This window comes from Truncatella angustata (genome assembly GCF_020726525.1).
Source record: "Truncatella angustata strain MPI-SDFR-AT-0073 chromosome Unknown BKA67scaffold_1, whole genome shotgun sequence".
NCBI lineage: Eukaryota > Fungi > Ascomycota > Sordariomycetes > Amphisphaeriales > Sporocadaceae > Truncatella > Truncatella angustata.
Window position 1 is genome coordinate 8,177,080 of NW_025763381.1, and position 24,940 is coordinate 8,202,019.

A 24,940-nucleotide genomic window follows, 5' to 3' on the forward strand; every position below is an offset into this window, starting at 1 on the left:
TGTCCCAATAGGGTCAGGATGGGGCGCTTGGTTACATATGTACTGCATGTATAGTACAGTAGCAGACTGCCATTTTTTATGTTTATACATAACATACAGATCCGCACATAGCAGATTACCTTTTAGCGTCGGATCGTGCTCAAACGGGCAAGAAACAAACAGTGCATAAGTCATCACGACTCACAAAACAAGCATTATATTCACATCACCTGACGCGGGACGGACGCGACTTGACCTTTGGAGGGGGACTGGCTTGTCATTTAGTACTAGTCCAGCTCCCAAGTTGGCATTAGACTAACCTAGCTAAATCAACTATCACCATCTCCTTCATTTCGACATTCGCAACCAATCAACCAAACCAACCACTCAAAAAAACGAAGGGGCATTGTTTCTCTCCTCGTTCTCCTCCTTCTTCTTCTTCTTCCACTCCCTCTTCCTCTTCTCCTTCTTCTTCTCTCTCCTGACCTGGTCACTCTTCTCCTCTGCTGCTGCCTTCCACCTGGTGCAATCTGAGACCTGACCTGCGCCGCGCTTTGCTGCCGATTAATGCTCCGCGCGAGTATTACTTGTTGATTGCATTGTACACCAACAGTCCGACATGGACGCTTCACCGGCCAAGAGGCGCGTACTGGGCCCTCTCGATGCCAATCTCCAATCTCCCGTCTCCCACAACACCTCGAAGCAGGGCCAAGTGAAGCCCCAGGCGTTCCGCGACACGAGTCCCACCACAACTATAAATGGAGGCATCAAGAGGAGCATGTGTACAGCAGACCACCAGCCAGCCAAGCGACAATGCAAAACAGTCTCGTGTCCTGCACCCGTCTCGTCGAATGACAACATACTGCCCAGCGAGGAGAGGGATTGCTCCGCCTCGCCAGAACCCTCCTCCGTCTTTGACAATTCCGCAATCGATACATCCCAAGCGACATGCACCACGGAACCAGACCCAGACCTCCACGTGCACGCCGACACTGGTGCTAATGCCGATGCCCTTGCCCTTGCCCTTGTGCATTCGCCGCCCCGTCTGCCGCGCCCGCTGACAATCACCCGCGATGAGGCTCGGCAGAAGGCAGAGGTATTACGGCTCAGACTGGGACTCGCTGGCTACAAGCTCCGGACGGGACAGGAGAACGTGCCCTTGGAACGTCTGCAACTTCGACGGATATCCAGCCGCAAGTCGGACCCTCACCTGGCCTGTACCGCCCAGACCAGCAACAAACCCGCGAGTCGGCAGGCGATATTGCAGACGAGTGACCACAGTTCGGATCTGCCAATACCACGTGCGGCGCGGTTGCGTGCATCTTCCTCGCCCGAAAAGAACAGACTACCAACCCTCCCTCCGGCGTCCTCCATGACGCCTCCGCCCCCGCCTTACCACGAGGAAGGGTGCCTCCCGAGCAATGCCACCAAAGGAGGGGCGGCAAAAGGCTTACTCAGTCTATCTCGCAGCTGATCCCCGGCGTTCCCGGGAGGGTGCGGGTTGGTGTATCATGGAAAAGAACATCGATTCCTTACGTGTTTGCATTTTCACTGTGGGACTGTGATTTATTTTACTGCATGGAAGCGAGGGGGCCATCGCTGGGAGCCAGGGCGTTGCATACGGTTGCTACGGGGTCCTGTCACGGAGCTGGACACCGGATCGCGAACAGCTAAGCTACATTGTGCAGAGCTGAAGTGGTCAGTAATATAATTTCAAAATATCTTCGTTCATGTCCGTGTCTGTATCTGTGTCGGGTGACTGTTCTTGAAGCAGCACGACAGGGTAGCCATAACTTCCATCTACATCCCAATCCAGGTGGACAGTTTGATACGCTCCCGCCTCAAACTCAACCGGGCAATTATACCGCAGGCGCGTAATCGGGCAAGTTGACCAGCAAGCCTGTCTGCTTTTGTACGCCCACAGCTACACATAGACGACCACGTTCACCCGTAACAGCTCTAATCAGGCATGCTCAATCACGGTGGCCGGGATGGGGTATGTTTTCTCGAGCTATGTTTATCAGCCTTGCGGGGAGTTGCCTTTGCTGTTTGGGAGTTTACGTTGGTTCTGTAGTGCATGTATATAAAATCACCAACCTGACATCGCCACCTGGGCCTTCTTTCTCTTCTCCCGATTTCTTTTCTTGGCCCTACTGTTATATCATCCCAGTATGTGTTACAGCCAAACTCGTCTTGGCTTCGTCCGAGTTGCTCGGGGTATCCTTAATATCATGGCGGTGATCTATCATGTACAGAGTCTGTCTTACAGTTCGGATGTTTGTGTCCAGCATTACCCTTTCGAGATATGCACGTTCTTACGTGCTAACTTCCACTCCTATTCGTGGCCATCATGCCATGTGTTTCCTGCCCGTCGGCGCTTTGGGCTCATACTATCCATATCTACTGATATCCCGGCAGCGACAGCTGTGGACTTTCTCTCGTCACGATTTGAAAACGTCGGTGCTCTAAACTGTTTCGCCATGCTTGCTGCTCACCACGATAGGCACCGAACCTGCACAACCCCTAGCCTCGAAACAGCCGCCCACGGCCGGCCTGTTCATGGATGATGTTTGGAATGACGAAGTTCTGTCCAGCGGGGGGATGGCTTAGAACCTAATTAACCTTGGTTGGTATAATTGGTCAATGCACTGCGAATATGTTTCACCTCATCGGAGATGTATAGCGACGGTGTCAGACAAGCACCAGAGTGTATAAATCACATAGATCGGTCACGGCACGCTCGAATTTTCAAAGGGCCAGGCGATGGTGAGACCGGTAAAGCCACGTACTCGATGAGCTTCCCTGCCTCGCAGTCACCCTGTGGCATTGGCATTTTAGGTCTAGCCCCCAGCAATGGTGTTTTGTACGGGTCTACCCTTTTATTTATCTAACAGGATGGGTCAAGCCGTGTCTTCCACATGAAAGCTAGCAAAAGACGCATGTCTGAAGACCGGCCTTCTAGAGAGGATACACTGAATTCATTCCTGTAAGCGTTTGCCACAACAGAAGCTCACGAGTGATTCATACGTGATAGCAACACAGCAGCGAGGTGTTAGCACCAAATCAGTTCCAGTCCTTGTGTGTTCCAACTCTTACGTCTTCATGGATGGATTTCAAATACACATTACGCTACGGCGCAAGGACTTTTCTGATAACTGTATGTCAACTACTCATACTACAGCTAGCCCGGCTCTCGTAGTATCTAGAATCATGTCAAGTTTTCCCTGAATGAGGCGAGAGAATGGTTCAGGACGGCAGGCCAATCCGTTAAGTTATCGTTTTAGACAATTAATATTTCCATAACCGTTCGTGCAGCCTTGTCCCGGACCACAGTGAGCCCCTGCGGTAATTGTTCGTAATCATAGCACCGACGCCTGTCCCAATGACTATGGTTCATGTTACAATCGGACGTGCGGCGATTCCAACAGTGCTATATACATGGCTAACACTGCTTAATCATAAAATTACTTGACTCACACATCAAGTAAGCGCTTAGCAAATACTTTGTTGCACGAGCATCCAACCCATAGCATATACAATGTACATGAAAACATATGATCATGTTATACCATCTTTGGACAGAGCAACATTGGAACAATCTTGGCCCTCTATCCTAGTCTTCACTCGGATAGACAATTAGCGCGTTTTGACTGTTACATTCTAAGTGGGCTGGCTTGAGGCATTTCGACGAGGTCGAGGTGAACGACGAGATGCTGCTTGAGGATGACTATTATCATATCATGTTATTCGTCTAATTCTTTGGCTCATGCAGCCTATGAGGCGTAGCTCCTTACCCAATCACGCCAGCTTGATCCCATCGGCACGCACAACGCCGTGTAAATACACCCCTAGGCTCCGAAGTCCATTTTAAGCGCAATGCTTGGCTGGCCACCTGCATCGGTAGCACCTTTCCCACTGTCACCAGTCGCACGTCCTGACTTGATGACTTCCTCCATGAAGGCCCTTTGCCCTTCAGTCATAGCAGCTACTATACCCCTAAAGGCAATTTGGTCCACAGATGCCATCTCCAGCAGCCTCGTGCTGGTCTCCCGATATACCTCAGCGCCCTCGGTTGACGCACGCGAAAGGAGAGCTGGCACAACGACCGCCATGACGATTTGAGCATGTTCGTTGCCCACGCTTGTCACATAGTGCGTCAACGTTTGTGAGACAAGGCGGCGCGCATTCTCTGGATCATCTGGCTCCGTGTTCGTCACGAAGACGATGAGCCGAGGAAGAAGATATCGCACGATGGACTGATCAGCAGGGCTCGGCGACGGTTGCAGAAGTAGAGAGCGAACGCAATTAGCGGCGATATTGGCAGTCTGTACGCATGCATGTGTTAACAACGGTTTGATATCACGTGGATATTGTCAACTTTTACTTACCATTCGGTCCGTGAGGCAGTCTACGAGCTCATCAAGGAAGCGAACAACTACCGGATCGTTGGCTGCGAGGCGGTTATTTCCTCCAGTAAAAAGGACGGTGACAGCGAGAAGACAGTTCTTGACACATGTGAGTGAGTTGGAAGATTCGCGTTTCTGGGCGTTCAAGTATATGGACAAGAAGCGGCGCAGACATCCCTGTAGCTGTGCGCTGGAATTGGAGTTCGTGTTTGCTGCTGATGGTAAATCGGATATGCTCATCATGAATCGTTTGAGTATCGGCAAAGCTTGCGGAACAATGACTTCCTGACAAGATGGCGTGGCCAAGATAGTCGCAAAGATATGAATGATGCAAGCATGAAGATCCGTCTTGATAATCGTAGGGAAGACTTCAGCTGCGTCGACTATGGCATTGAGAGCCGACCGTATCAACAGGACCGCTTCCTCGGTTAACTGGTGGCGGACGGGCTGATTTGTATCGCTGAGGTTCGGAAGGAGGCCAGAGAGAACGAGGACAATGATGCGAGTGAGCTCGAAAAGTTGCTCGATATCTTCCGACAAGTCGCCACTCTCAGCCTGTCCCTGCTTACGCGCAGAAGGATGAGAAACACACAGAGCCCTAGCTATTTCAACAATTACGCCTTGCACATCGAGCCCTTCGGTTAGTACAAGTCTGTCGAGCAAGTCCATGGTTTCGGAAAATATGGCTTCTCTGTAGATAGCATGACCGGAAACGCTGGGATGTAGTATCTTTTTGAGAGCCTGCAGGATCTCAAGCGTCTGTTCTTGGGTCGCAAGGGAATCTGCCTGGCCGGGACGAGTCGCCAAAGCTTCGAACGCGATGCCGAAAAGAACAAAAAAGAAGGCAACAGGCTCATCTCGATAGTTGATATCGACTCCTTTCGATTCGCCGTTGGGTGAAGGTCCTTCGGTTTCTTTGCCATCGAGGGCATCGAACACAAATTCACTGTCCTGCTCTATGAGACTGGCGATGGCATCAACAAGCTTCAACCACGAGTCCTGATAGAACCGCAAGAGCGTTTCACGGTTTAACGCAGCATATATGGTATCAAGACTACCCGAGAGTGAAGGCGGCCCAAGAGTCATCGAGATGTCAGGCTCGAAGCGTAGTCGTGCGAATTCTCTCAGTGAAGCCAGCCAGAGAGGAGTGAGGGTTCCGATATGCGGCTTTAGGACGTCCAGCAGGTATTTTTGTTCCAGACTAGCCACTTGCAGATCAGCCCAGGCGGAAAACACAGACATTTTGACCATGATTTGGGCGTTCGAGCTGAGGCATTGCAGATCTCCTATCCCTGCATTTTCAGAGTCCTTCGAGAAATTCTCCAGGGCAGTGACGAGCGTTTTCAGGATGCGCCCCATCCGATCAACGTCGGTCACGATGCCGGTAGATATGAAGGCTGCGCAAACGTTTACAGCTTCGGAAGCTAGCTCAGGTGAAGAGTCAGCAGCGAAAGCTGGCGTCAAGGCGGAGCTGATTTGTGCTTGGTACTGTTCGAGGAGCATGGCTTCGTCAAAGTCAGGATCCGGCGTTTTTCCAAACATGCGCAGCACAGCTCCAATGATCTTCAACCCCCATATCCTTAATTCTAGGACATTCGACGTAGAGGCGGAAAACCCCATGCGCACGACGTCAGCGATGCGTACTTGTAGAGCTGTCTGTGCCGGTGATTCACCATTGGTTGCAATGTCTTTGTTGACAAGAATGAATATCTCGTTCAAACAGCTCATTGCAAAAGTTCGGACTTGCCAGCGCAATGGCTCAACCTCCGAGCTCGCTGGCTGGTCTTTTTCGTCCTTGGCAATACCCGCAAACCCTGCAACCTCTTCGTCCTGAAGGTCCAGAGCTACCGTCGGTTTGCCCATACCAGCACGGCGTTCCTCTTTTGCCTTCGGCCTCGTCATCCTGAGGACATTTTGAAGGCGTAGTAACCAGGACGTTGTGTCAAGCAAGGACGTTTGACGTATCCAGTTGCGAACAATGTTGCGGGCACCATCATGGCCAGGACAAGAATCGAGAACGAGCCAGAACTGGTCCTCTAGACCCGGATCGGCCGCATCAAACACGTCCCGAGGGTTTCGCTTCATCAGGTTGTAAAGACCATCTACAGCAGCGTCTCGCAGAGACGGACGCTCGCCGTTGAGATGGGTTTGGAGAAGCTTCACATAGTCTACGAAAACCATGTTTCCTGGTGCATAGAGCGAAAGGTGTTCCAAGCAGCTCAGGCTTGCGCGTTGAACAAGCACGTTGGTTTCATCCTGGAGCTGACCGACCAATGTAAGAATCAATTCCCGCGACTTTGTCGAGTCCTGTAGATCGGGTCCTAGCACATTAATCATCGAATCAATGCAACGTGTGATAGAGCCTGCTGTAGACAACTCCGTTTCGAGATTCATCGAAATGGCTGAGGGTATCTCAGGATGATGGGTATCCGACAGGTATAGTTGTGCCAGCATTCCCAAACTACTCGACACGAACGGGGCGAACCCCAGCCCAGCCGCGTCGGCTGCCTGAGAGAGCGCCTCCAGAGCCCAGTAGTGAACGGTGGGGTGCGGATCGTTACAGAGCGACATCAGAATACCTAATATAGTCTTGAGATGGTAGCCTGCAGCCATGCCCCCGACTTTCGCTTGTATGCATCCGAGAGCCATGGCACATCCAGCTCGCGCACTAGGCTCCCTGTTGCCGACGATAGTGTCGACGAGGTGCTTGATTTCACTGTTAGTGAAAGCGTTGCCGCATGTATTGCAAAGCCTCGCAATCGTTTCATAGCCAAGTCGGCGGATGTACTGGTCCGGGTCTACAACAAACCCCCGGACAACCTCCTGGAGAAGTCTTTCTACTGCCAGGTTTGTAACATCTCCTGGCGGCGACGTTGTTTCCTTGGAGGCCACCTTCAAGCTATACAGGAGTGCTGCAGAGATATTGACATCCATGGCTGCTTTGCGACCGGGATCGCGCTGTAGAACGCCTGCAGACATGAAAGTAGCTAGTTGCTCCAGAATACTCTCCTGGACTTTGGCAGGGGTCAAAGGGAAGACGAAGGCGAACAGCTGGATGGCCATGTTGATGACTTGGGTGGCCGGCGGGTCAGGTAGTATGTGGGACTTGTCGAGGCTCGTGACGTAGAGCATGGCTGCATCGTGCTCAAGAGCTTGACATACGGGTGACTTGAGAAGGTCATCAATCAATTCCTCCGGGTCTGTCTCATCAGAAGTTGGTTGTTCGCTCAAGCCCTCCTGCTCTCCAGGGAGCTTCTGGAGCCGGAACCCATTGATGAGGCCAGTCACACCAAACCCAGAATTATCGCCAACCTCCCAAACGGACTCAAACGTACCGGCGGCATTGGCTATAGATGCACTAAGGGAGTTGCCGACGTAGTTCTCTGGGTCAGCGAATAGGGAGATTGCCAATGTGAGCAAATTAGACTGTAACAATGCCTCGCTACCCCCAGCAGGGCTCTGATTGACTAGCTTCATGTAGCACTGGAGAACACGGCGTTGGACCATGAGGTCGAGGTCCTGTAGTTGCAATGCTGGAGTCAGTCTTTGTGAGATGTCATCGCTGACCTTTTTGGATGGCAGGGTTCGGAGGAAAGCAGTGGTGCTTTGCAGCATGGCTGCTATACGCTTCGAAACATCCACTGTCAAAAGCCGACTGTTAAACTGCAAAAAGGAGAGGATAGATCCAAGCGCACATTCCCTGACGTGGGTCAAGAATGAGGCCTCCAGCAGGCTGCGCTGTGATGTATTGTCCTTAGCCAAGGGCTTGGGGAGGGCGTTCTTCCAGAGGAGCAGCAGTTGGGACAGGTGAATCTTGACGAAGTTGGGGCCCAGGGACATGAGACCGCCTATCAGTATCCAGGCAACTTGTATCTGTGTGCTCGAAACGCGGAGCTCCGATTTTCCACTCGACTTGAGTAGGTTGGTGGCCATGGTCAAAACGCGGCTGTTGATGTCAACGGATCCATACAAGGGACGAGCCGGGCTGGCACTGAGGGTGGCGGCCAGACCATGGGCGAAACCGATACACCTCCTTGGAGAGTTACGCCCTGTGCCGAGTTGGGACAGTTCCCGGCTCAGACTATTCATACACACGGACAAACATGGCAGCAATTGTTGCGGACATGCCTTGACGAAACTCTTCATGCAATATGATGCATGCACTTGCACACTATAGCTAGGGTGCTGTAAGACCTGTAGAAGGCCATCGCGGCAAGCTTCGGCAAAGTTGTTGGCGGCGGACCCCAGAGAGTCAATGAGAGATGCCACGGCACCAAGAGCAGCGATCAGTGTGTGTTTGCTTGGTTCAGGACGCTCCGGGAGTGCCTGGGGATAATTTTTCAAGACGTCGTTGATGATAGCCGTGGCAGCGGCTACCTGACCGGACTCGCCGAGAATGCGCTGGCCAACTGTGCTCCGAAGGATGGAATCGACGATTCGACGGGAGGTAAGCAAGCGGTAGCGATTGTTGGTCACATTTGAATTGCCTAGAAGGTCGACCGTCAGGTTTTCCATAATCTTCAGATAGTTGACCTCGACGGTCTTCTCGCCGAGTCTTCTAAGCAGTCTGCCATAGCAGACACCAAGGGCAGCCCTTGCTCTGTTGGTTGTGGACAGCCTCACGTAGTGGGTGGACAAGGTCTTGAGCATGTCAATCAGTGTCAGCGACAAGACCTGTGTCTTCCTCCCACCAGGAGCAGGGCTTCCTGGTCGCGAGGGGATATCGTCGTCGTCGACGAGATTTGCACCGGGCTGGACAGAAGCGCGCTTTGCAGCCTTTGACTTTGGTCTCTTGATCATAGGGACTGCGCTCCCGATGGCGCTCATCTCGGAATGGCTTTTGACCATGGCATCAGCCAGACAGTCAGCAGCAGCTTGGCGCACGGGAGAAGAAGCCGAGTCAAAGGCTTTGAAGAGGGCATCTTTCAGCTTGTCGAAGTCGCCCGAATTGTCGAAATATGCGGTGTGCTTGGCCAGAGCCCTCAAGCAACGACAAGCGGCGACGACGGACAGATGGCCTTTGTCCCCAGAGGCGACTGCTCGAGACTGTTTCCATATATCGCGGGCGATGTTCTCATCCATGCTGGGGCCAATCATGGCAGCAACCTTGGCGAGGGAGACGAGTATGGCGGTGCGCAGGCCGGCATTGGCCGAAGTGGCCCTGAGGAGCTTGATGAGGGCACCACATGCCAACTGGTGAAGAGGAACGGCACTGTCGCCTGCGGCAGCGTAGACGTCGCCGAGGCATGTTACAGCAGCATGCCTCGTTCTAGTCTCGGCGTCGGTCTTGACTTTTGAGTTGGCAATGATGGCGACCAGATCGTTGACGGTTTCGAAGAGGAGTTTCCGATCGCCGTTTTGGAAGACATGGGCCAGTACTTGGCCGATATCAGTCCTTACGACGCGGCTCGGGGAGGGGACAGAGAGGTTGATGACCTGGAAAGCCTCCTTCTTCAGATAGAACTGCTGAGCGGTACAGTCGTCGGCGGGAAGGCTCTTGACGTGTTTGCGGAGGCTGGAAACAAAAGTCAAAAGATATAGATCCTGCTGCTCGGCGGGAAGCGACTGCAATTTCGCGACATCGAGCTCCGGGTTCTGAGTGACGGTGGCCGCCGCAGGGGCAGTCACACGAGGCGGCGAGGGTGGGCTGGCGTGGCCATTGGCATCATCGGCAGCTGGCGTGGGCGCCGACATGAGGAGATATCGTTTCCACCAAACAAGGTTGGTATGGAGGTGCCCTTTGCCTGGACGCGAACGATAGGACTCGGCGTGGTGCACTGCTTGTATCGCAGCTTGGTATGAAGATATTCAGAATGTTGGTCGACTGTGTTCAGTACAGCAAGCACCTTGGCTGTTGGCTGGGTGGTAACTAATAATAATGCATCGTACAGTACGGGTTATTTGGCCTACTGTAGCGTCGCTTCAGTGCCGCCCGCACGCACTTCAAATAGTGCTCCTAGGAGGCTCCTTGGTGCTTGCGGTTACCGGTAATCCCCCTAACGAGGTGCCGCATGGGGGGTGTGCCGCAATGCGAGGGAGAGTTGACGCATGGGGGATTCCAGGGCCTGGTCTGCCTCAGGGCAACCAATGAGCACCCAGTGTGCGGCCTGCGTCTCTCACACAACCACTCCCCACAGATCGGCTGAAGGAGCACCTACATAAGCTCCCGCTCCAGCTCACACTGGCGACTACTGACCAGGAGCCGAGCTGAAGGAGAAGAGGGTACCGTAGTATCTGGTGGACGAGGCGGACTTTCATTTATCCTGCGATACAATGGTTACTTTGTGCTCACTGTTGTTGCATTGTCACCTAACGAGAGTATATTCAGGCCCAGGTCCTGTGGATTGGATCACAGTCAGTGAACAAGTGCATAGGCGCATTTTCTCGGCCGGTTTTGCAGCTTTGCAAGTTTATACCGAATCGCGCTGCATCATTGGTCCCCCCTTCTCCCTCTCTCTCTCCCCATCTCTTTTCCTCTCTCCCTCCCCCCCTTCTCTCTTCATCATGCTCATGTAATATAATATGCTCTTTCGGAAACGATCAGCTTGTCTAAGCTCTCTGGGGAAAGAAAAAAGAAAAAAGGGTTCATTTTACGCTCTCCAAGGTTGAGGGCTGAAAATATAATCACACTCTGATGGTCTTGATTTCACCGTTGAGGCGCCCGGCCGCGCAAATGCTTCGAGCCCCTCCACCAAAATATTCCCAGTGCCGCCGCGCGTTTGGCACAACTCTTGCGGCTTCTAGTGGCCACAATCGCTGGTCAAAAATAAAACATGAAAAGGGCGCAGCCGACAAGAGGAAGACGACTGAGAGAAGTTCCTTCGCCAAGAACCTGACCTTGTATTCCAAGCTCTACGGCGCAAATCCGGATCTGAACGCCCAGCTAGCCAAGACCATCACCGATGCCAAAAAATCGGGCATGCCAAAGGCCAACATAGAGCTGGCCATCGCCCGCGGTCAGGGGAGGTCGTCAACGGGCGAGAAGTTAGAGACGGCCATGCTGGAACTCATGGGCCCGGGATCCGTGGCCGTCATCGTGGAGATCGAGTGCGACAACAAGCAACGCGCTCTGAAGGACCTAAAGCTCATTGCCAAGAAGCATGCGGCCACGGTCACCCCCACGACGTTTTTGTTCACCAGGCTTGGAAGGACCATTCTGAAGGATCTGGCCGACAAGGACTTTGACCATGTCTTCATGCAGGCGGTAGAGGCAGGTGCAGAAGACGTCGAACAGGACCAGGAGGGAAACGTCATTGTCTGGACACAGCCCAATGCGACACACCAAACAGCCCAGAGTCTCAGCACCGCCCTCGAAGCCGAGGTTGTGACGTCGGACATAATCTGGAAACCATCAGAGGATAGCATCAAAGTTGACGATCAGATTACAGCGGGCCAGCTTGGCAACTTATTGGCGGCGATCAAGGACAACGAGGATGTGCAGGCAGTCTACGCCAACGCCGAAAAAGGAGACATCTCAGAGGAAGTGTGGAGCTCGATCGAGGATAATCTCGACTGAGCGCCCAAGTGATCATCAAGTATATATGCATAGAATTGTACATTATGTAAACATAGGCGCCTCCCCCAGAACCAAGGGTTTGGACATTTGCCATTTCCTGATATACAGCAGCCGATATAGCAAAACACTGCCTCCTTCAGGGGCCAGGCCTCTTGTTGTCTGTCGCTATACACGCCGATATGAGACGGCTTCTCAATCGCACATGGGGCGCATGGCCCGCGGCGGATGTGTGCGCTTGTGTGTGCGTGTGCGTTTCCTAAAGGTGTGCTCCAGAGTTACTTGTCCTGATGCCCACTCGGGTCGGCCTGGGGCGGGGGCGGTGGTCTCCGTGCCTCCTCTTCAAGTCTCTTATCCCTGAGGTAGAGTCTTCTGGCCCTTAGGCGCTGCAGTTCGGCATGGATCTCGTCTTTATCAAGGGGTACCTTGTTGGCGTTTTCGGCCTTGGGCCAGAAGTCGGGAACAGCGAATCGCTCGTCGAGGTTGGTGCCAAAGTAGTACATGATGCCGATCGGGAACATGACATACATGCCGAACTATGGATCTTTCATGTCAGTACAGGTTGGCTACGTTGGCCATGGGGGGTTGGGGGGGTTGAAGGGACGTAGTAGGAAGCGGCATGTATTCCCGTCGTACCTTGAAAACCTCAAGATTGAGACCGCCCATCTTCACAGTATGGTGGCTGCGGCAGCACAGATTTCGAAATCGAGATGCGATTTGTCCTGACTGATTGGGTCGGTTGGTTGATCGACCGGGCTGACTGGTCGGTTGATTGATTTGCTGCTCCTCAAGTTGCGCGTTCGTCCGGCGACGGTCCCCGGTTGTTTGTGGAAGACAGGCAATTGTGGTGGTTTGTAACTGGATTCAGTCCATGACAATCTGATGTTGGATTGAGCTTATTGCCCATTTGACAGTGGGGCACCAACTTTTAAGGATCGATCGGTCAAATCGAGACGATTAAATAAACTATGGGCGCAAGTGCAGGTGCGGGTGCAGGTGCAGGTGCAGGCTGGCAGGCGCTGCACTAAAGCTTGTTGGGGCTTACAGCGGCTTGATGCACTGCACAAGTACTGTACCGTACTGCCCATCGTATCGTTGTGGGGGCCGTAAAATATCTCCGGCTACGTGTGCCCGTTAATCCAGAGCCGCCTTGGATACTGCGTAAACCTTGTTTTCACACAACATCCAAATGCTCAAGCCGGTAGAATCAATACACATTTCTACACATATTAGAGCATCTGTACCTTCCACCTATCCCATACCTCACAATCTCATACCATGAACGCGCCCTGCTCGGCACGTGTTAGATCTTCATCCGCAATCATGAAGTCATCACGCGAGATGAGCTGCATCCTCGAATTGACTGAGATTATGCGTCTAGAAAAGTAAACGCTTTCGTTCCTACCTACACGTCTTTGTCACCCTCCAAGCCGCGAGGCCCCGTCTGCCTATTACTCTCTTCAGTGTCGGCCAGAACCCGTCCTCTGCCCAGTCCAAGTCATCAAGATTCAGATGTTGTTTGTGCCGCCACACCTCCCGGAACCGTAAGCCGTCCAGTCCTTTGTTTGGTAGGTAAGAATCGAGCCATGTCGCCGATAACGGCGCCACCAGGTAGGTACCATTTGGCTCCTTCAGGTATTCCTTGTTCCTCCGATCTGCCGGCGTATCGCATGTTGCCAGCCTTTCGAGCTCCTCAAGGAGCTTGGCCCCATCCAAATCCATTACATCCCGTGTCCGCAACACCTCGTTCTTTCCGTTCAGAAGCCAGATAGGTGGCATGTATGTCTTCCACCATATGGCCTGAGTTGCGTCGGGCTGCTTGCTCAGAAAAACCTGACCGGGCACGATCCCTCCTTGGTGATAGACCCCCATGAGCAACGATAGCGCCACGTTGAACGCAATCCAGGCGCCCACCCAGATTTTGAGTATCTTGGTGTTCTGTGGCAGTTGAACCGACGACAAGATCAAGGGGATTGTTGGAAGTAAAAAACGTGCTTCCTGATGTTGAAACACAGATAGCACAAACAGGCCCGACACGGCGGAATAAAGCCGAAGCGACAAGTGCGGCTGGAAAAACAGCAATCCAGCCGCAGGTCCGAGAAGCATCGGTATGTTGACCAACATGTGCTGATACCACGGGTGGAGTCCATGCTGGGCCAGGTTGGCCGGAGACATGTTGTATCTCAGATTGTTCCAGGGCGTCACAACCGGATTGCGCAACAGATCAGACCAGTTGATAGAATACGGTATATAAAACGAGGTATCTAGCGAAATGGCCACGATCACGGTTGCGGTAGCTGACGCTACCAAGACGACAAAAGACACAGGCCTACCGGTGACTCGGTCAGCTTTCCGAACATGGAAAAGAAAAGTGCATTGCGGCACCTGCTGGACAGGCATGCCGCGCAAGGTAGACACTAGACTTACTTGTTCCAGAAATGCGGTATCAACCGAAACCCAGGGATCAACAAAAAGGCTGGAAATGTGATCCTATTAAAAATACCGAAGACGGCGACCACGCCGAGTACAGTCGGCGCAAGAAGCGAAGACGTTTGTTGTGACTATACAGTTGTGAGTTTAGCCGGGGTGCGCTTTAGGCTGGGAAAAGGGTTGGTCCTGGCTAGTCTTACAGAAGTGTCCAAAATACGCTCTATCAAGACCAAACTCCAGGCGACAGCGAGTGTCTCGATGGAGTTGGAAAATGTGTGTGTCTGGAAAGTCCAGGTGACGTAGGATGATGCAACTAACAGCATGGCGATGCGGCGGTGTCGCGCAGACTGCACAAGCTCGTGAACAGCCCAGTCCTCAAGCACAAAGCTGAGAATGAACATGAGGACCCTCAGAGTCCAGAAGACGGCAATGGGTGGTACATCGCCGTCCTTGCCGTTGCCGATCCATAGCCACCTCAGGAGCAGCATGGGCAGTCCGTAGACGGGCCACAGAGGAAAGACGCTACGGATGGGATGTTCGCTCGTGAATTCCCATGTCCGCCGTACCGGATAGCTGAATATTTCGCCGGCAATCACTTCAGGGCCTTGGAAATTTTCGTCAGGATGTAGATAGCTTGGCGACAGGGCGAACCATAGCCGCACCAATAACAACAACAAGTACGTGCGCCTCCACATACTGGCGATCAATCTGGTGTGTTCCCGTTCTCCTTCTCCTTCTCGTCAAGTCTTCGTCTTCGTCTGCTCAAGGTGGCACGCCGCTGACTAGCAACGTCATCTACTTGAACACGGATCCGATCAGTGCTCCAAGGGAGGCGAGGGTAGTCCGGAAAGGCCTGGTGGCGTAGTTCTTTCACCTCACCAACCTTGGGATATACGTGTTCTTGTTCTTGTTCTTGTTCAGTTGCGCTATGGTTTCGTGTCGGATTGTTGCATGGTCGAAGAGCGCGCTCTTTTTACCATAAGCTGGTAATGCGACTGTAGAACTCGGACTGTGCTAGCTGGTTACCAATTTCTGAACCGTCTGTGGCCGTTGGTGTCGCGGCGCATTCGCAATAATGGTCGTGACTATGAGGAGGAGGGCAGGCTGGAGCAAAAGCAGTATTCAGGGCAGAAGGAATCTTGGTTGTCTGCTGTATTGGTAAGACATGCCGGATGATCAAATCAAAACAACACCCATGATGACAGGAAATGAGCTGATGACAGCCCACGGTGGCTGGAACTTTTCAATTTTTATCTTATTTTTAAACTGGGACAGGGGAGAAAGGGAAAGCCTTCCTCGTGGCATCGCACATGTAGGTCGCGTTTGTGATGCACATCACATCGCACAGACAGTAATTACACAAACCAATGTCCATATCCACACCTAAACAGGGGCCAATGTTGAACACGCTGGCACTGATCGATCAGTGGGGAGTGGTCACGAATCTGGAAATACACGATGCTACAGTGCGGGGATCCACAGCATGTATCTACAGTATGCACTAAAGGTGAGCCCCATGCCCGCGCATACACCTAGCCCGGCAGGCTCAGTCCCACTGAATATGTCTTTGGATGATTGTTTGCAGGGGCCTGATCTGCCAACTACCGTGCACAGAACAGAACTCTAGGCGGGCAGACAAGTTTCTGGGCCTCTGCCCCCATTTCGCGTCTAGGGAAACCCGCGGAGGTACTACGCCTAGTGCTTGATCATGAGATATGCACTGTACAGAAAAGTACTGTGCAAATCATTGATGGGGCAAAGATTGCGCTAATGTCCCCGGGTTTCCGTGTCCGTCTCCGCCGATATCTAATTACATACGGAGGTTGCTACCAAGGTCTCCGGTCCCTCTAGTTTGTACAAGCAGCTGCGGTCGGTAGCGATCATTATTAGCGCCAGCCGATATCTCATTTTCGTAAGCTGTCGGCCAGTTGCTACGGTACGTAACGAAAGTCTTGGGGACCTAAGACTTTTGGTAGCGACCTCCGTACAGATGCATACTTACCTCAAACGCTGCAAATGCCTGGCGACAAACAAACTTGCTCAAGACACACGGATCAACGGCCATGGACATCATTTTACTAGTGATGGCGCCTGGTCCACCATGGTGACATTGCAGTATTTGTTTCTCTTCTTGTTATCTTTTCTCCTTCTTTCTCCATACTTGTGCGGCGTACCTACAACCCAACCAAACTTCAACTGCCTACATTTAAGTATTACCAAGTCCACAAATTCTGCGGACCATCTAAATGCGCTGAATGGCTCTTGTTCCACATCTCAACATATCCGTTTGGAGGGGGGGTTCTACGCCTCGGGTAGCCAACGTACATTCTGTGGCCGAGACATGCGCACTCGCACTTGTGTAAGGTTCACTTCCATGCCCGATGCGCATGGTACCGTAGGCCTCCAGTATGTATGCCTCACACCGTATATCCGAGGTTTCCATTGGCAACCGTCAATTCACCAAAGACAGAAATGAAGGTTCCTAGTACGCTTCACTTATAGTGTAAAGTTCTTTGTAACCATTGACAGAGCCTACCTGGCCCGGCTTCCTAACCAGTAGAGCAAACCTCCTAGCCCAACATTAACTGCAATATGTTGCCCAATACTCCAACCCATGCTGTAGAGGTACTTGGGCGAAAACACAGTCCAAATGAAGAGATGTGTTCTCAGTGCCGTACAAGCAGCCATCACAAAAGTCAAACTCGCCGCCACGAAAAGCGTGAGTAGAGCGATGTGGGACTGGAACACATTGCCGGCATTGTTGTGCTTGTTCCGCAACAAGAGCAGAGTAGTTGCCGACGCCCACCAAATAGGAGCCGCCCAATTGCTGATGAATGTCAACACTCCGACAGCGACAACGTTGAAGTCACTAATTCCATTGTATGCACTTGAGAGATCTACTGATGAGATTGCGTTTGAGCCACCCATAGCAAAGAATGATGCGAACTGCAAGATAATGGACGACGTTGTGATCTCAACGATACTGAGACTCAGCGCTTCCAAGTACGCTTGCAATATTCGGAACAGAAGGAACAGCGGAATATTCGTCGCCCGAGTCTGGGTCAAGGCAAGGAGCGTATACAAACCATGCAAAACCTTCAAGCCTATAGAGAACAATAGTTAGACTCCAGCACGGAATATGTTGACTCTTGGCTTACCTCTGTAGCGTGCCGATCCCTTCGTAGCAGTTAGGAGGTATAGAGGATATATCAACGCAAGCGATAGTCCTAAGAAAACTGCTTGAGCCCTTGCTACAAGTGAAAGATCACCAATGAGGTGCAGAAGGCTGCGCACACATCCCACAACCAGTTCTGGAGCATCCTCGTTTGTGAAGGCAAGCTTAAAAGATATCGCAGATAGCGCCAAGCCAAGAATCACAGGTTGGTTGATAGCATTGGGAAGCCTGCTTGTACTGACCATGAGCTCAGTGGTAACCATTGCATACGCACCAAGAATCAGGCACCAAAGGAGTCGCGGGTGAGGCAGCAGGAAGAGCTTCACGAGATCCGGGCTGCCAGCAAACTTCTGGCCCGTCTGATTCCAGCCCCTAATGAGACGCATGGAGACGAGAACAATCCCTTGGACAGACGCCGAACCTAGCATAGACATGTTTGAGCTGGTATATATTAGCGGAAGGCTATGAAACACTTGAAGATCCTGCAGTACCGTTTATAGGACAGGTACACCAGCCAGGCTGTAGCTGACCAGTACCAGAAGTGTTGCTCTTCTTCGACGTAACTACTGGCAAACATCATCGTGCCATAGAGGATTGTAACCGTCGCAAAACACAAGATAGAGCCAGCTGTGCTCCTCACGGAAAGAATGGATGCCACTAAAGCAAACATAAGTGCCAGCAGGGCAACAGCAGCGCCTTGGCTCAGCCTTGTGATGTCGTAATTGCTCGCCATACTGCTCATGGTTCGTTGCGAGTTTCGCAACCACTGTAAGATAGAATTCAGCAACTCAGTCCTTCAAGGGAGGCTATTAGCAACCGACCTGCAAGACCCGCTGGTCCCATTCTACATCGTCCAAGGCCTGTGAGCTATCCAGTGGTGGTCCTCGACTCAAAAAATGCCATTCGCAAGCTAGTTCTTCCGCGTCAGTGGGCATGTGTGAGCAGTCATTTCCATCAAAGCTGTCAATAAGCATTGAGTCACCAAAAGCCGCTACCACAATCCTGAAAATTTGCTTGGCGTTGTGCATGAGGATGTGCACCTGCTCACGTCCTAGATTTCTATAAGCCAATGTGTGTGTAATTTATCTGGGCAACTTACGTTGTGGCCACATAGGTAAGAAGTCGGAGATTATAGCCCCTAAATTGTTTTTGGGTACTGGGAAGCCAAGCAGCGCGCCAAGAGTAGGTGCCAAATCAGATTGCTCAACGGCGGAATAGTATTGAAAATCTTCCCTGTAAGGAGCTGGGACGGCTAATGGCTTCGAAACGGACTTCAGTTTAGGCGACATGAAGACCAAGGCAGGCGAAGTCTCACCAGCCGAGGAAGCACCATGGTTACCTGCATCGTTCATGCCGTGATCCCCGCAAAGTACCAGAATGGTTGACTCCAGATGTGGATAGGTTTCCATTGCTTTATAGATACGCCGGACGATTCCATCCATCTCTCGTTGTTTCGGTACCATGTTGACACTGAGCGGTCGGTAAGCTTGATGAAAATGCTCCGCCGGGCAATCAAGCCAGGACAAGCGTGACATACCTTCGAGGTCCAGATTTATGGCCAATGTGGTCAAGACCTAAGTAGTGAAGAACCATAGTATTCCAGTCATTCTGGCGCAATTCTGCATCGATATGCCTGGTCACGTTGCTGTCCACCTCGGTAAAATCCTTTCCGCACAAAGCCATCCATTAGCTTGCAACCCCTGTTTCCATAAAGCCGTGGGCTCCTTACCGAAACAAAGAAGCTCGAGGTGCCATCGGCTCTGTCGAATGTATGGGGAAACAGCTTCAACCAGGTATCGTCTCCGTACATGACTAATTTGCCAGCCTTTTTCGCTCTCATTTGAGCAAGCCATGTGTCCTGGGAGGCAAGTGTTGAGGAACTGTCGGCCTCGTCGAGGTTCAGGATGACATCGAGAAAAGAAGGAATCGAGCCGGTGGTTATGGCCTTGAGACGGGGCATGGTGACGGTCGGGGAGGCGGCGTGGGCCGTGTAAGGAAGGGCATAGCCATCTCGAATCAAGCTGTGTTCCTGATGAGTATTACTCAATGTACAATGTGTGGTATAGGGGGGGGGGGGAGCTGGTAGGGGAGGAGAGATGACAAACCCTTGGGTGAACTCAAAGCCAGAGCCTTCGGCAAACACAAAATCGCTTCGCACATTTAGTATCGACTCACGGAGCAGCACTACGATGTTCCTACGTTACCTTCTCAAAGCATCAACCACCATGAAGACCAAACGATTAAAGGGTGGGGGTGGAGGCGGGCCGTAACCGAGGTCGTCATATTGAGCAAGCCCTGACAGGAACGGCTTGTAGGGAAAGAAACCAGCAGCAAAAATCAGAATGGCCGCTGGTATTAGCAGATTGGCGGCTACGAGAAAACCCTGGGCCGTAAGAGTGGTCCTGCGTTGCTGCATCTTGGACTTGGCTGCTGTCGAGGAGGTCACCGGGCGCGATGGTATATCCTCAGCCGCTGGCAATCCCCATTGCTCGAATGACTGGAATCGCAGAGATGGGGACGAAGCGCGCAAGCGTGGAGAATTGATCGATCTCCGTACTGGTCAAATGAGCAAGAGCAAAAGACAGGGCGGGTTTACTTGGCTGACTCCATGGGCAATGTCTTGTACATGGCACGTCTGTTTAAGGTGTGTTCGGAATATTTATTTGGTCAGAGTCCTGTTCGGACGCGAAACCGATACCTATGTAGGGGTCCCCAGTAGCCATGCGCCCTGCAAGGCACGTCCCATTCACGACATTCGCTGTGCGTCCAGTAGTACCAAGTAACAATCTTGTGCATGTAGGCAAGTATGTAGGTACCTAACCTTAGGTATCTAGCTGCGGTTTAGAGTGGCCAGGGGACCTCCAAACGGCTCTGTACTATGTATGTAATCATGCACCCTTGGTACATTATGGAGTACATGCTTGTACACACTGGTCCAAGGCGCGTTAGCAACGGATGGTAGTGCCCCGCAACGACATCATGTCAGAAGTTATGTAACTTGTCGCCTTTGTCGACTGCCACTGGGGATTCTACTAGTACTCATGGATATTTCCGAACTCGCGTTGCTCACCGAATATACCCTCCTGTAGCGCCAATTTCTACTCTGTACGCGCTTCTGCCGAGTTGCCCTTCCCCTAAACTATTAAATAACACTCCCCCTAATCGTGCGTGGCCGTACAAAGACCGGCGTCTTCAAGCATGCCAAGCGACCAAAGTCCAGACAATCCCTTTGTCCGCTTCAAAAAGGAAATCGACAGCCAGTTCTCAAGAATTTGGCACGGCAACCGCCAAGATGTGAACAGTGTCGGCTTGTACGCTGATAAAAAGGCCGAAGGGCTCCCTCCCATGCCTCTCAGCAGCTTTTCCTCAGACAATATCAATTCTGAACCTGATGAGACGCTGACCTTGGGAGGTGTTGCTGAGCAATTACGATTCCAGACAATCTCGTCATGGCTGAACTTTTCATCCTATTCACCAGAAAACCTGTACTTCATGCCTCAGCCCTCACCGAAAGACCTGCCGCCCGAGCCTCTGGCACACTTCACTTTCCACGATGCTTTAGAAGATCTCCTGCTTGTGCGCTCAGGCCAGCCCTTGAGAGATCTTGAGCAAATCAGAGCAGGACGAACAAGTCATATGGACAGCCTTTTCGATATATTTGTGCAAGCCTTCAGTTCAAGGCCGTGGCGAGCTGCGCTCGAAGATCGCGGCCTTTGGGACGCATATTTCCCGCGTTCGGATTTTCAACAGGGGGCGCAATCCATCCTTCGCCAGGTCGCTGAGGCCGGGCAGCAGGGAAAAAGTTGGCAAAGATCGGACGTCCTGGTCAGGTCTCTTGTGAAACAAGCAGCCAGCTGTGAAGACGAGGTCAAGGTATCCAGCATCATGGGACACCTGGCATCGCTCGGTCCTTCCGCTTTCTTTGGTTTTGTGGGCGACGATTTGAGTCATGTCATCCATGAACTAGACGAGTTACATAGTCCTTGGGCGAAGAAACTAGGACTGCGCGCACCCAAAGACAGCTCCGCTGGCGCGGCAGACACGTCGGGAGGAAAACCTACGACTGAGGAAGACCTCCACCAAGTCCTATATTCCCATTTTGCTCAAGGCTGGCCCAAAACACTTCCCTCATGGGATGATTATCCAGCAAGTCAGCACGATACACCAGAAGACACCAGTACAGACCGAGAAACAGAAAACTCAACAGACACAAACACAGTAACCTTGACGGATGGAAGTAGGATTGTGACAAAAACCGAAAGGCGTTCGCGTGGCGGCATCATCAAAACCTCCCTTACCATAGAGAAGCACGACCCTCAGGGCAAAGTACTAGAGCGTTCTGTAAAGACTCGCACTTTCTCATCCAGTGGCGGCGACGGGCATCCAGGCTATAGCTGGTCTCGGGGAAATGGTGGTTTCAGCAACGGCCCAACCAAGGACAAAAATACCGCCGGGCCAAGTGGATGGTTCTGGACCAAAGATGAGTGAAGCTCGGAGAGCAGCAGGCTATCTTGAGTGGCTGCGTTCGATTTGTCTGTCCTACCAACAACTCTCAAGCCTTTGGTATACGTGCCTTAGAGTGTGGGTGGATTATCAAGCACTCGTTGGTACCAGCTGGGCGGAAGGAACAGTCCTCTCACGCAAGGGGCACACAAGTGACCGAGGTCTCCCCCCCTCTCTCTCTCTCTCTGGATTTTTTTTTAAAAAGAATTCGAAAAAATTGGTGTCTAAAGAATCTTGGCATAGGGGTGGGGTCCGGTTTAAACAATACTATAATGGCTCAATGACAATTAGTCCCAAGGGTACGTAGCAAGTTGACGTATATTAACATTTTAGTAGGATCGTCTGGATATCTATGTGCACCATGCTCCCCATCTAATGCTTAGCCTCGAGCATTCGCCTTCTTCTTCTTCATGATCCTTTTTCTACCGATGATCTTTTGCTCTAGAGCACTGCGAGCATCGCTTGTTTTCGCCGCCGCGCCGTCTTTAATAATATTTTTTTCATCTGATCCCTTGAACTTGTTCCTGAGTTGGTCTCCCTTGGCAGTCCTAGGAGCTCGCCTGTCGTTATAACTGCCACGATGACCTCCTCGCTCATCCCTAGCAAACTTTGAATGCCCCTGCTGCGCAGCGCTGGTGTCGCCGGCTCCTTGGCCGAATTTCGTCTGTCTGTCATTGCGCCTGGAGACAACCTGGGCATTCTCGATGGCAAACTCAACAATAAGTCGTTGTGTCTTTCCAGAGGCGTTCTTCAGCGCGTGGCCGTTCAGCCAGCGCAGTCCCATTAGAGCCCACCTATGTGAGGAGTACTCGACGAATCCATAGCCTCGACTCTTGCCGGCAGCATCGGCTTCGGCTACCTTGGTTCCTTGTGTATTCTCGTATACAATCTTGGCCTGCTTGACGATGCCCTTGCCCTTCTCCTTGCGCTTGCGCTCTGCTTCGCGGTCGTCGTCACCACCACGGGTGACCTCCTCCTTGGATAAGGGTTGGCGGCGACCCTCTTTGACATCCTTAGAAAAGCCAACGGCAGCCTCACGGGCCAGGGCCTTGAGTTCCTTGTGCGAAACATTTCGCGGGATGTTCCGAATGGCCAGGCGGGTAAGACTCAGATGAAGACTGGGGTTGGTCTGAATCTGCTTTTTCCTCTGGGCTTCACTCTCTTCTCTCATCTTAATCTCGGAGGCTGAGAGGAGGGAGTACAGGGGCGAGCTGGCGGCGATGGTGCCCTCGGGGAGCAAGTATAGGCGTCGCTTATCCCTGTCTTTGCCATCACGGGTAGCAACGCCATCAGCAGTCAACTTAGTGGCCTCGTCCTTGCTTACGGCCTGAGTAAGTTGTAGTATTCTGCCCTCGAGAGTATACAATCCCTGTGCATCGGCCAGCTCGTCCTGCAGAATGGATCGCTTGCCGGATTGGTCGTTGGGTCGAGGCCGCGGAGCTCCTTTGAGACACTTCATGGCATCATCAAAGCTAATGAAGTTGACAAAACCAGTACCCGCAGGTCGGTCCGTGGCACGGTCCATGACAACTCTGGCATATCGTACCGGGCCGAACTGTTCGAAATGGCCCTTCAGGTCAGAGTCGGTGGTGGAGAACGGTAGGTTGCGAATAAACAGAGTCGATGAATTATCTGTCATGAGGGGCTTGGTGGGCTTGCTGTTTTTTCCCTCCGGGTCGTCCAAGTCGTCTTCATCGTCGTTGTCTTGCTCAAGACTACTATCATCGTCGGCTTCTGAGTCTGGCCCGTCGCCTTCAGCGCCACTCTCTTCATCCTCGAGCTTGTCTCCAAAGTTTTTCATGAAGTTTCGAAGATCCTCGTCCTCTTCCTCGTCGTCTTCGTCTTCAGGTTTCTTTTCGCTCTTGCTGTCATGGCTGGGATCCGCTCCGTCCTGCTTGGAGGACTTCTTCTTGGCCGATTTTTCCTTGGTGGCAGTCTCTCCATCCTCCTGGTCTTGAACATCATGGTCGCCATGGTGCAGCTTTCCCCATTCCTGCTTGCTGACAGCCCAATCGACGGCAAGAGTGCGACCATCAACAACCTTTCCATTGACGGCCTCGATTGCTTTTTCGGCACCTTTGCGCTTCATGGTGACGAAGCCGAAACCGGAGAGCTTGCCCTTGTTTTGGGGCAGGTCGCAGTAGTAGATCTTGCCATGACCACGAAAGAGGGCGGCGAGCTGGTCGGGCTTCTTGATGCTCCAAGGCAGGTTTCTGATGATGAGCTTGGGGGGCTTTCTGGCTTCCTGCTCGGCTGCACGCCTCTCTTCGTTGCCATTGTCGTTTGTAGTGCCAGTAGTGTCGTTGTTGTTGTTCTTGCGGTCTCTCGCTTTGGCGAGATCAATGCTTATGGGGCGGCCGTCGAACTTTTGGCCATGGAGCTTCTCCTTGGCATCATTGGCATCCTGGGCGTCAGTCAGGACGACGAAGCCGTAGCCTCTGGAAAGTTTGGTGGCGGGGTCCTTGACGACGACGGCGCTCTTGACGGGGAAGTGCTCAGAAAAGAAGTCGGTGAGGGTGTCGTCGGTGGCAGAAGGAGGCAGGGACCTGACAAAAAGGGATCTGCCAGCCTCGACTCTGGCTTTCTTCTTGGAAGGTTCGGCCTGTGTCTGAGTCTGAGTCTGGGTCTGAGTCTGGGTTTGAGTCTTAGTCTCTACGTCTGTGTTGGGGTGGGACTGAGATTGAGAGGGCTCTGCAGTCGCATCCTCGACCTGGTCGCGGGAGCGCTTCTTGGTATTGCCGGCCATATTGAAAGGTGTTAGGAGATGACTGTGTTGCGTTGTTATCTCAGACCACACTGCACAGCATAGCCAAGCATGGCATATCGATACTATTTTCGCCAGAGAAAAAGTTCTGGGTTGTTTCTTAATCTTAGCGCAGCCAGAACGATAAGGGTGGATATGACATGTACGACGCATTCGCGGTGGCGGCGGGT

General features: G+C 52.2%; 7 protein-coding genes across 7 annotated transcripts; 3 read left to right on the forward strand and 4 right to left on the reverse strand.

Moving 5' to 3' along the window:
- The first annotated feature begins 446 nt into the window (after positions 1-446).
- On the forward strand, positions 447-1,802 carry BKA67DRAFT_84549 (uncharacterized protein). The gene has a single exon (XM_046109483.1). The coding sequence runs from the start codon at positions 599-601 to the stop codon at positions 1,451-1,453; it is 855 nt and encodes a 284-aa protein (XP_045965538.1). The 5' UTR covers positions 447-598; the 3' UTR covers positions 1,454-1,802.
- Positions 1,803-3,547: 1,745 nt separating this feature from the next.
- Positions 3,548-10,210, reverse strand: BKA67DRAFT_599494 (armadillo-type protein). Its single transcript, XM_046105320.1, has 2 exons — positions 4,368-10,210; positions 3,548-4,304 (listed from the first exon to the last, which is right to left on the reverse strand). The coding sequence occupies exons 1-2, from the start codon at positions 10,077-10,079 to the stop codon at positions 3,828-3,830; spliced, it is 6,189 nt and encodes a 2,062-aa protein (XP_045965539.1). The 5' UTR covers positions 10,080-10,210; the 3' UTR covers positions 3,548-3,827.
- Positions 10,211-10,831: 621 nt separating this feature from the next.
- On the forward strand, positions 10,832-12,039 carry BKA67DRAFT_84587 (transcriptional regulator TACO1-like protein). Its single transcript, XM_046109484.1, has one exon. It carries the CDS (start codon positions 11,020-11,022, stop codon positions 11,899-11,901), a length of 882 nt encoding a protein of 293 aa, XP_045965540.1. The 5' UTR covers positions 10,832-11,019; the 3' UTR covers positions 11,902-12,039.
- A 1,260-nt stretch (positions 12,040-13,299) lies between these two features.
- Positions 13,300-15,023, reverse strand: BKA67DRAFT_510043 (GPI mannosyltransferase 4; the record flags this gene model as incomplete). The annotated part of the gene is made up of 3 exons (XM_046097294.1): positions 13,300-14,227; positions 14,326-14,459; positions 14,529-15,023. 3 exons carry the CDS (start codon positions 15,021-15,023, stop codon positions 13,300-13,302), a joined length of 1,557 nt encoding a protein of 518 aa, XP_045965541.1.
- Positions 15,024-16,401: 1,378 nt separating this feature from the next.
- Positions 16,402-20,198, reverse strand: BKA67DRAFT_551116 (alkaline-phosphatase-like protein). The gene is made up of 9 exons (XM_046101715.1): positions 19,708-20,198; positions 19,609-19,653; positions 19,233-19,524; positions 19,041-19,168; positions 18,603-18,973; positions 18,325-18,554; positions 17,995-18,269; positions 17,487-17,944; positions 16,402-17,432 (listed from the first exon to the last, which is right to left on the reverse strand). Exons 1-9 carry the CDS (start codon positions 19,917-19,919, stop codon positions 16,861-16,863), a joined length of 2,583 nt encoding a protein of 860 aa, XP_045965542.1. The 5' UTR covers positions 19,920-20,198; the 3' UTR covers positions 16,402-16,860.
- Positions 20,199-20,485: 287 nt separating this feature from the next.
- Positions 20,486-22,307, forward strand: BKA67DRAFT_551118 (uncharacterized protein). The gene has a single exon (XM_046101716.1). The coding sequence runs from the start codon at positions 20,702-20,704 to the stop codon at positions 21,989-21,991; it is 1,290 nt and encodes a 429-aa protein (XP_045965543.1). The 5' UTR covers positions 20,486-20,701; the 3' UTR covers positions 21,992-22,307.
- On the reverse strand, positions 22,308-24,904 carry BKA67DRAFT_551119 (uncharacterized protein). The gene has a single exon (XM_046101717.1). The coding sequence runs from the start codon at positions 24,750-24,752 to the stop codon at positions 22,386-22,388; it is 2,367 nt and encodes a 788-aa protein (XP_045965544.1). The 5' UTR covers positions 24,753-24,904; the 3' UTR covers positions 22,308-22,385.
- Between the last annotated feature and the right edge of the window lie 36 nt (positions 24,905-24,940).

What these genes read in the sequence shown, in the direction of transcription:
- BKA67DRAFT_551116 (XM_046101715.1), bottom strand. Translation starts at nt 19,919, where the DNA reads ATGCAGCAACGCAGGACCACTCTTACGGCCCAGGGTTTTCTCGTAGCC. An exon ending in GGCTTTGAGTTCACCCAAGG is followed by an intron (nt 19,525 to 19,608) that starts GTTTGTCATCTC and finishes TCAGGAACACAG; the next exon opens with CTTGATTCGAGATGGCTATG. An exon ending in GTGTACCTGTCCTATAAACG is followed by an intron (nt 17,945 to 17,994) that starts GTACTGCAGGAT and finishes AATATATACCAG; the next exon opens with CTCAAACATGTCTATGCTAG.
- BKA67DRAFT_551118 (XM_046101716.1), top strand. Translation starts at nt 20,702, where the DNA reads ATGCCAAGCGACCAAAGTCCAGACAATCCCTTTGTCCGCTTCAAAAAG.
- BKA67DRAFT_551119 (XM_046101717.1), bottom strand. Translation starts at nt 24,752, where the DNA reads ATGGCCGGCAATACCAAGAAGCGCTCCCGCGACCAGGTCGAGGATGCG.
- BKA67DRAFT_84549 (XM_046109483.1), top strand. Translation starts at nt 599, where the DNA reads ATGGACGCTTCACCGGCCAAGAGGCGCGTACTGGGCCCTCTCGATGCC.
- BKA67DRAFT_599494 (XM_046105320.1), bottom strand. Translation starts at nt 10,079, where the DNA reads ATGTCGGCGCCCACGCCAGCTGCCGATGATGCCAATGGCCACGCCAGC. An exon ending in ACTGCCTCACGGACCGAATG is followed by an intron (nt 4,305 to 4,367) that starts GTAAGTAAAAGT and finishes GCATGCGTACAG; the next exon opens with ACTGCCAATATCGCCGCTAA.
- BKA67DRAFT_84587 (XM_046109484.1), top strand. Translation starts at nt 11,020, where the DNA reads ATGGTCTTGATTTCACCGTTGAGGCGCCCGGCCGCGCAAATGCTTCGA.